This window comes from Micromesistius poutassou, assembly GCF_964030765.1.
Source record: "Micromesistius poutassou genome assembly, chromosome: 24".
NCBI classification, from domain to species: Eukaryota; Metazoa; Chordata; class Actinopteri; order Gadiformes; family Gadidae; genus Micromesistius; species Micromesistius poutassou.
Genome location: NC_140294.1, coordinates 2834314 through 2844149, shown reverse-complemented (window position 1 = coordinate 2844149; position 9836 = coordinate 2834314). Strand labels below are relative to the sequence as shown.

The window sequence follows — 9836 nt, the reverse complement described above, 5'->3', positions numbered from 1 at the left end:
TGGTCTTTGTTCTAAAATAATCATGAATACCCAAACCATGTCTGTTTGCTTGTGGAAGGAGCAAAGAAATTAGGCTCTCGACCAGAGTGTTATCGGATTATTGTGGTTGATTCGATACTCCACAGAGCTCAAATGTCTCCTCTGCAGAGCTAACGGTATGCTAGCAGCCATGCTAATGGACTCCGACTCCCCCATAGAACTGGGAAGTCATGCCCCTTCCTTTTGCTACCAGCAGTTAATCTACCCAAAGTGGTTATTGACCTTTTATGAGGATATATTGCATTGCTGGAAGTGAATGTTGGCATTTAGGCTATGGGTGTCATAATCACACCCCGTTAATAGAATTGTCTGATTCCCCATGCCCCCCCCCCCCCCCGAACGTGGCTGCATGTGTGAATAGTGTAAATCATTAGCGGTGTCTGCAATGTTATCATGGTAAATTACTAATGTTACTCAATTTACGCTATAGCAACGATTGTGAAATTGTGTATTCTTATGTTGACTTTAGGTCAATGCAAGTGATGGAGGCTCAATGTTATAGTTGAATTGTTTATATGTAATATTTTTGTGCTGTTTATTAACCTGAGATACGCTTACATCCAGTTAACAATTGACTGGTAACATAAAATAGACAAATAGTGCTTGATTACCACCTGTGTCCAAAAAAATGACCCATCAGTGTAACTACTCGGTGTACAGCGTAACTGCTTGAGAACGTGTCACTCCTGTGTTTCAGTACCATCTTAACAAAGGCAACCGAAGTCAAGAATTTCCTCTACAAGAAACAGATAAAAACACTTTTTTTTTTTGTATTTTGATACCTTTTTGAACTCATAATCTCAACATTTTGATTAAAATAAGCAATGTCCCAACTACCTCTGCTTAAAATAAAATGTATTGATTATATAATAAAGTAAATGCGGCCTGTTATTTTTAGTTTTTACAATATCAAGCTATTACCGCACTTATACCAAGGATAGACATCTTATGAGAGTTTGTAAACAATTACTACAATTATAACAAAATGCAGAACTAGCTAGCTACCACAGTCCAAGTTCTGAGCCATAGCATTCAGAAATGTCACTACTTAGGACAACTTGGGAATCAGGAGATGTATTCCCCAGGGAGGCCAAACTATACACATTGAATTTGTTTCTGTCTTGTGGAACTGTAGAAGTGCACCTTCTTCACTCCCTCTGTTGGACCTGCGCAAAAAGATACAAGATGAATGAAAGTTCCGGAAAATATATAATTTCACTCACTATTCACATTCCTTGGTTGAACCTAGTACATGAAACGATGAGATTTCTTTTTTGTAACATTATTTAAATCACTATGGGTGGTTTTAAGCTACAAGCTACTTGAAATGTTACTCAGTGCGACACTGAAGACCATTAGTCCAACCTTGTGTCTGGATCCGCTGCTATAAACAAAGCCAGTTATAGTTTTCTTATAGCAAGAAAGGTGATGGAAGCCATAGACCTCTGAAGAATAAGTCCCGCCTACGAGGCTCCGGTTCTCTTGGTAAAATGGGAACCGGAGCCTCGGAGGTGGGACTTATTCTTCAGAGGTCTATAGAGGGTTTGGAAACTGGATTAAAATGGCTAGAGACCCGAGACATTGATCCAGTTAAACGTTTTCATTGCTGCAATTTATTTGATTTTGCTAAGAGTAAACGCAATAGCGTGTGAAACAGCAGAGCATTAAGTATTTCTTTGGTTGGGTTTATGGTATGAGGACCCAATGGTTAAGTCAGAGCTTGATTTATGATTATACAACTATAATGTAATTTTGTAATTATTAATGTAATTTGCCATGCACTGAACCACTGTTCTCCTTTAATTTTGGGCCTTTAACTTAGCTGTTACTGTAACGGGTCGGGAGAGCACCCAAACGCAAACCAATCCTTATAATGAACTCAGACACAAGGTGGTGCAGTGTTGAATACCTACCAATGATACTGTAGACGAGCCTACTGTACCCCATCGTTCTGTAGAAACAACACAATAACAATCTTGTTACAAAGGCTTCGCTGACACCAAGCCCAGATCTGCTCTGAAATTCCAGCAACAATCGCTAACAAGAGCTATCAGTAAGCTGGCAGAGCTTTTAAAGCCAGCTAGAGAGCACGGGTGTCATACTTTGTCACTGCGAACAAGCCACGCTCGGCTCCGAAGCGCTGAATGCAGCATTTGTACATTATGTATATCTTTATGCATACAAATGATATATTGTAAATTCTGATACATTTTCAGTATTATTTTCATCATTATCCTTGAAACAACAAAATACTTGTTATTTAAATCCCAGTAGGCAACGTCTTTGAATATACAAATACAAAGGACTCTGCTAGGTTGAACACACACACACACACACACACACACACACACACACACACACACACACACACACACACACACACACACACACACACACAGTTAATAAATGAGGACAGTGTTTATCAAGCAGAAAGAGATAGAGTAGGAAAGAATTAAAGGCAACTACTTCCATAGCTGTTGCGCTTGCAAATGGTCTGCGATCCAAACGTTGTGTCGTTTGGAAAATGTAGTATAAAGTATAGGTTACCCTCAGGGAAGTGGCCATCATCAACCACATCAAAGTCCGTCCGAAACGATACTTGGACGTTCTGAAAAGAACCCAACTTGATTTCTGAACAGTGACCCTTTTCTGTTTTTTATGCCATTAATACTGTTTTCAACCCCTGACATTTTTCCTTTGTGATAGTTGCTATGGGCAGATGTGTGTATCTGCAATAATCAATAATCATATGATTGAATTGTTTAAAGTCATAACGTGTACTTGTGTATTGTGAAGTGATATTGTTTCTTTGATTGTTTTCAGATTTTAAAAAGTTACATTTAAGTCCTTAATAGACAAGTTTCACAGCAGATATGCACGCACAACCAGGGAGCAAAGAGCATAGAGCATCCCCTCCCACAACGATCTGCCAAAAGAAGATGCAGATGGTATTCACCTGCAGAGTCAGGAGGTCCTTCTGGGATGAATGAAGCATCTGCATCCAAGAGCGGAGCTTGATAAACCTGATTTGAATAAATAAATGAGCTATGCTCAAACCCATGCTATGGTAGTGTGAGGGGGCGGGGGAAGGCCCGACCTCTATGGTCTATGGTCACGGCAGGACAGGAAAGATGAGAGATTTAAGTCACTGCTTTGAAACATTTCCATACCAGAAAGCATGGCTTCACAGTGAGGCTCAAACTATACGTAGAAGCACAAACTACTGCCCATAACTCTGGCATTTCGGATGACTACAAGTCTTGTTGGTAAGTGCTCAGAAAGGCCATTCAAATTGCCAAGGGTGACTATGGGGTAACATCGGAGTCCCTTAAGTCTGAATCATCACTTGAGCCAACCATCTGTGCTGTGGAGGCCCCTGCTTTTCTTCTTGAGGAGCAGAACATATATAAAGCAGAGGAAGTTATGATGTTCTCCATAAGCGTGTGGTCACCATGTGGAAGGGTCCATAGTGGACACGCCCCCACAAGACCTGGCCTGGTGTGAGCTTTCTTGCCATTGGTTGAATTCCTTAAGGTCACCGGACATCCAAAACCTGGAGCTTCCTAAAATGGACCTACCAACGGTAACATTGAGCTACCAGGGTGCAACAGATGATGACCAGACAGATGAAAAGACAGACTTGTTTGTCTGATAGACAATAAGGCCTGGCCAGTAACTGCACAGGTCCACCCAGAAGGTGACATCATCTCCTGCTCTTCTGAGCTCTGAGGCTAAGCATGCCCAAGTAAAAGTCTATCTCAAACCAGGCGTACGACTAGCACCGCCGCCTATACTTCCAAACAGTGTCGGACTCCGGCTGTATGAAGCGCAGTGTCGAAAAAAATAAAAAGGATACCTACTGCATGACATGGGGCCCCAACCAGCATGCCAAAAAATATGAGGCAAGTCTACAGTTTAGCATAGAATCAGCTAAGCAGGGTACCTGTTTAGTTAGCTCTCATGCATCATTGGTAAAACTCAATCTTGACAACTTCAGGGTTGTCAGGGTATCCAATCAGACTGAACTAAAGGCACTGTAAGCAATGTCGTCCTTTTGGCTAACTTCCTGTCGTCTTCCGCCCTTAGGCCTCTTCACGTCAGCAGATGAATGCAGGGCTTGAATGACTTCTGTGTCCCGGCAGCTTTTCATTCTCCAACAGTTTTTTTTAACTTGGCTGTTACGATCAAACGGGGGGGAACCCAAGCGCAGACGCAGACACTGGATGTTGAATCAAACAGGAAGTGGACAGGCATGGGTGGATGACCGTGCCGGGGCTGAGTGGGTGGATGGAAAAACTGGACGGACAGGCAGGCTGCGCTACAGGCAGGAGGGATGGCGGACAGGTAGATGGTTGGCAATCCTGAGGCGAGGAGAACACAGAGATTACAAACAAGGAAAAACATGGAACACGGAACAAACATAGATATATTTATCTCTGTGAAGCCGTGAATGAGTGTCTACCACTGTAGTTGAATCGACAATCTGGCGATGAGTGGGTGAAGATACGGGGGTTTATATGCGACACGGATGATGACTGGAGATGAACATTATATTACATTACTCAGAGAGGGCCGCCTCTTTGTGAAGTTCTTCCTCATGATTTAAAATAGTGGTAACAGGATACCAGAAGCACACTGTATATCAGGGTCGACCCCCCACTTTAAACTATGCCATATGAAGTTGGGAAAGTATTGCAGACTTTTTTCACACCTTCCCAAATTTTTCCCTCTTTTAGCTCAAGAAATGTCTAACTTTACTTTACTGAGTAACACAACTTTCTGAATACCAGATTCTTATGCTATTGAAAAATGTATGAGATTTTTCAAAGGATATGGTCATAGGGAGGAAGTGAGCTCATATAAAGTTTGGAAAGGAAACATATCAAAATAATGGGCACTACATATATTCTTTACTGGAAAGTAACAATATATATTTACATGTTGATTAAGAGGGTACATTTTCACAATGTTACGTCAACTGGAAAAAATTTGAAACAGTTATTTATTGAGACATTCCCATTGGATCCACCAAGACTGTAGGCATTCTGTATTGATCCTGCCCGAACCGATTCACTTGCTGTTTTTCCTGTGTTGTTAGTGCAATGTTTGTCACCCATTATAATTAGTAATTCTGTTCACTTGTGTTCCCTGTATCCAAGTTCACTAGTTTCTGCCCTAGTTTTTCGGTTCCATGTTTTTTGTTATTTTGTTTCCTTTTGTATTTACCCTCCTGATTCTGATCTCTGGTTTTGGGTTTACCTCCCTGCACAAGCCGTGACACACTCAGCCGTGACACAAATATAATATATAGATATATGTACTGCAACGATGACCCCAAAACATTCTCTACCCTCTCTCTCTACTGGATAAAAACTGCATTCATTTATGTTCCTCCTCTCTTATTCTTCCTCCATTTCATATCCTCCTTTCCTCTCCCCCTCTCTCCATCTGTCACCTCCAGTAGAGTCCTTAGTATTTGTATATTCACAGACTGTTTGCCTACTGGGATTTAAATAACTCTGGAGTTTGTATGGTGGTATGACTACAGGTCATCAGATGCAAAGCTCAGTGCTCGCCTTGTGCGTTGAATGTAAACAAACACTTTGAAGACTCCAATATACCTCAATTCATTTTGTTTGTTTCTGCCTGTTTAAAGGAGGGACAGGATGAGGCTCTTGACCAGCCCTTAATCAGCAGGGCTGCCAACTTTTGGGTTTTCGCTGGCGTGAGATTAGATAGAATCTTGTAATGCATACCTTATAGCGGGGGGGGGGGGGGTGGACGGACGCTTCCTGACTGAATCTCCAGCCGTTATCCTCAGCCGACCAACTCTGTCCATTGTAAGCAAATTTTTATGTAAGCCATTTAACATAATATTACGGCTAAGCGCACCACATCATGGAAATGTGGGAGCAAGCGGCCTTCTGCAGAAAATAATGCCATGGCGCAATAAATGAGAATGCAAATTTGTTTTATGCCAACGTGCACAGCCATGTTGCCAGAATGATGGGCAGTAGTTTGCACTTTTACGCCACTTTTAAGTCACTGTAAACCCATGTTTCTGGTTTGGAAATGTTTTCAAAGCTGCAAATTTGCAGACCTTCTACATCCAGCACTGTGTTGTCCTTGTCACGAGCATGTCCTATTTCGATCTCTGCCGCCTCAGGGTGTGATTGATTTGCACAAAGGCAAATCTTCCAGATTTGTGGTGTGTCTGATTTGCATAATGGAAAACTTGTCAAAATAATAAGAGTGTTCAGCATTACAAGTTCGTCAGCTTCTCTGCTTCTCTCTTCTTCTCTTTCTTCAGACCAGAAGGACCTCCCGACTCTGCAGGTGACTATAATCTTCATGTCAGCGACAAAACTCATTTAGGATGTTTGATTGCGCTGTAATGGTAGCCTTCTCATTTTTGGACTCCTCACTTTAATGTTACGTGACATTGATTCATTCATATTGCTTCATCTCAAATTATCTATTTGTTTGCATAGTAGCTGTATACCTAGTAGCTATTGTCAGTAACGGAGAATGTTGTTTCTCCAGAACCATGGGGTCTAGTCGTCGCATCTGCAGTTTCATTGGTACGTATTCCACACAGCACCAGTGTTATCATTGGGTTAATTGTACGTAGAATTAATTTCAATAATAGCTGTTGCTTGACAGTTCACCATCATTTTTGTGATTGTAGACGTGGGATTTCTACCACTAATAGTTGATTAGATTATAATATACATTTTATTTCAGGATATATGCTTCTAATGTTTGTTTTATTACTATTCATTCTATTCATTACTATTCATTCGATCATTTGTTTGTATTTAGGGAGTGTGTGTGGACGATGGCTGGTTTAAGCAGCCTCACCTGTCTCCAGTCAGACTGATTTGTCTCCGGGAATGAGTGGGGCTGCTTAAACTAACCATCATTCACACACTCCCACAGTATTCATATTGTTTTTTTCTCCTACACAAGGTATCATCGTTCTCATTTGTAACTCATCTGGATTTTCAGGTAATGGTCAATTAACGGGCTGAAGATTAGTTAACCAAACATGCATTGGTTTGTTTGAAGTATTTCAAACAGGTTTTCAACATGTTTGAAGTATTTCAACGTGTTTTGCACACTAGAATGCAACTTAACATACTATTCTGTGGTTTCACTCGCCATTAAGCTGCATCCCGCATAAACGTGAGCGGCATGGCCCTTCAGTTTTCAACCACCATTGGTGGGACCAGCAAACCTGAATTCTATACCAGCAAAAGCTGCTCCAGAACCTCTGGAAAGGAAAAACCGTGGTGGAGGCTCCAGCTGCCCGCTGTGTACAGGGTGTCAGAGATCAAGGTCATCCGGGATGACTCTAGATATGGGCTCGAAGGCATGGAAATACTCATCGGGAATTCCCTGGAGAACAACGGCAACGACAACCCAAGGTGAATCACTGGTGCCACCTAAACAACTTTGACTCAAAAACTGGATACTGCAGTGGCTATTGTGTTTCGACTCCGGGGCCAAAACATACTGGGTTGGATCCCTGATGACCTCAAACTGTGTCTAAGTGTCTTACGCTGAAATTGTAAATGACTAAATAACACAGAATATTATACTCCTAGAGAACACATATTTACAACCAAGCTCTGCTAAACTACACCTGGCCACACACCAGCCTCTGGCATCTAGTATTCACCAGGCTAGTGTCTCTTCTCTCTCTGTCTCTTTGCCTCAGGTGTGCCATCATCTATTATGCCGCATATGGTGTGACTCAGACTGTCCAGTGCAGGGGAATGGAAGGAAGGTTTATCAACTTCTACAAGCGCTGTCAAGCCCAAATCACAAACACCCTGTCGTTTTGTAAGGTCGAAGTGTACGGAGGTAGGAGCCCAATGATTACGTTTCATCAAAGGTGGAAGGTAGCGAAATACAAGTACTTTGTTATCGTATTAAGTACATTTTCCACATATCTGTACTGTATTGTAGTATATTTAGTCAAGAGAATGTCGAGACTTTCAACTTTTACTTCACGAAATTTCATAGAAAATGTCTGAATAAATCTGGATTTAGATTTATTAGACTCTATTGTTTAGAATTGGCCATTCCTGCTTATAAGTCGATAGATAGACCCCTGCTAATTGAGATCACGTCACAGCCTCTGAGATAGACTTGAGACTAATTACCAACTGTCTCAAAATTAATATTCCTGAGAAAACAAAAAAACGTATTCACATTCTTTTTTAATCCTTTTGGAAAAACATGGACATTATCCGGGGAAAGATCCGGGCGGGGAGATGCCCCCACCAGAAACCCTGGCTGTATATTTGCATTGTTTGCATTGTTTGCTGCAATCAGCATTGGTCTGGCCGTCTGGAGAATCGGGTGATCCTCCATACTGTTAGAATAATCCAAAGCCGGTTGGCTGCCCTAGCCAAGGCAACATGCAAAAAATAAATAATTACATTTTGTCAAATAGTTTCACTGGCTGCCTTCGCTTTGAATTATCCTTTGGGGAGAGTAGAAATCCCTCAACGCCAGGCTGTCTTTTGTTTCCCCAGAGTTGGTGCTTCCGCCACCCTCCATCACCAATCAGGAGATGGGGTGGAACGTCACACTGGTGGGGAAGCGACTGTGCTGGTCCGACGCCCTGTTCTACTGCAGAGACTTTTACTGGGACCTGCTGAGCATCAGGAACCCAGAAGAGCAGGAGATGGTAGATGAGCTGGTGGCTAGCGCCCCCTTCCCACTAACCAGCCACCTCTGGGTGGGACTGCGCAGGTATGGGCGTTGGTGTCTATCAGACAACCATGTCTGTCCTTATCTGTCGTCCACCTGATCACTTCTCAAAAATACCATGAAAATAACAAGAAAATTCTATATATATATATATGTGTGTTATTCTTCCTTCCACCCAGGCAATTATTTTAACTCTTTTAATGTCGGTAGGTCGATTTTAGGAATCGCCTGGTTTTGGATGTCCAGTGAGCCGATGGACTTCACCCAATTGGACCCGGCCTTATACCATTCCAGCCCCTGTGGGGGCGTGTCCAGTGTGGAACATTCCACATGGAGGCAACGCTCTTGTGAAGAACCTCTTAACTTCATCTGTTTGACAGGTTGGTGTCCAGCCTGTAGAGCCATGCCAGGTCCTTATCAAGCCAAATATGCTTAATCTTCTGCAAATATGGAGGTGCACCAACTTGTAACAATGGTGCGTGTAGGAATTAGCTCTTCATGAAGAGTCTTCATGAAGAATTTCCTCTTTTAGTTACTGTTCAACTAACTAAAAATGTGACATGATTCACAAACAGTTTGAAATGGTAAGAGGTTTGAGATTCCTGAAGTCCTGCCAAGTAGCCTACTATGCCCAAATAAGTAGTGTGAATGATTATTTAAATCAATTCTAGGTTATTATGTATTTTCCCTCACATTCATTAACCTTCTTGTATCTCTATTTCCACAGATCCAACAGAAGGAGTGAGAAAGGCGCGCTTCTATAGTTCCACAAGAAAACCATCTCCCTGTGGGGTACACTACAAAGCGCACTGAACATACCCAGGCTTTCTTGGGATAACCTGGATCGACAAATACGAAACTCGCAATCAGTTAAATGGTACCACAAAGCTCACTTTCAATGCGCAATCCCGTAAAAGGGGCGTTTAACGCATCATTTTACTCACATTTATAAAATGGATAGATCAAGAGCAGTATATTTCACTCAAGAGGAACAGATAGTGAAAAAAACAGCCGATCGTGTAAATTCGTTCTGCATATTGTCTAAAAAATAACTATGCCAAATGCAGAATTGTTCA

General features: G+C 41.9%; 1 protein-coding gene across 1 annotated transcript in view; it reads left to right on the top strand.

Annotated features, from left to right (window-relative positions):
* Positions 1–7233: 7233 nt before the first annotated feature.
* Positions 7234–9836, top strand: part of LOC311369764 (macrophage mannose receptor 1-like) — a gene marked incomplete at both ends in the record, with an annotated part of 2932 nt that continues 329 nt past the window's right edge. Inside the window, 4 exons of the mRNA XM_084487971.1 lie at positions 7234–7466; positions 7760–7905; positions 8583–8802; positions 8971–9140. Coding sequence (XP_084344097.1) covers positions 7234–7466; positions 7760–7905; positions 8583–8802; positions 8971–9140 — 769 coding nt within the window. The remainder of the gene's footprint in view (positions 7467–7759; positions 7906–8582; positions 8803–8970; positions 9141–9836) is intronic.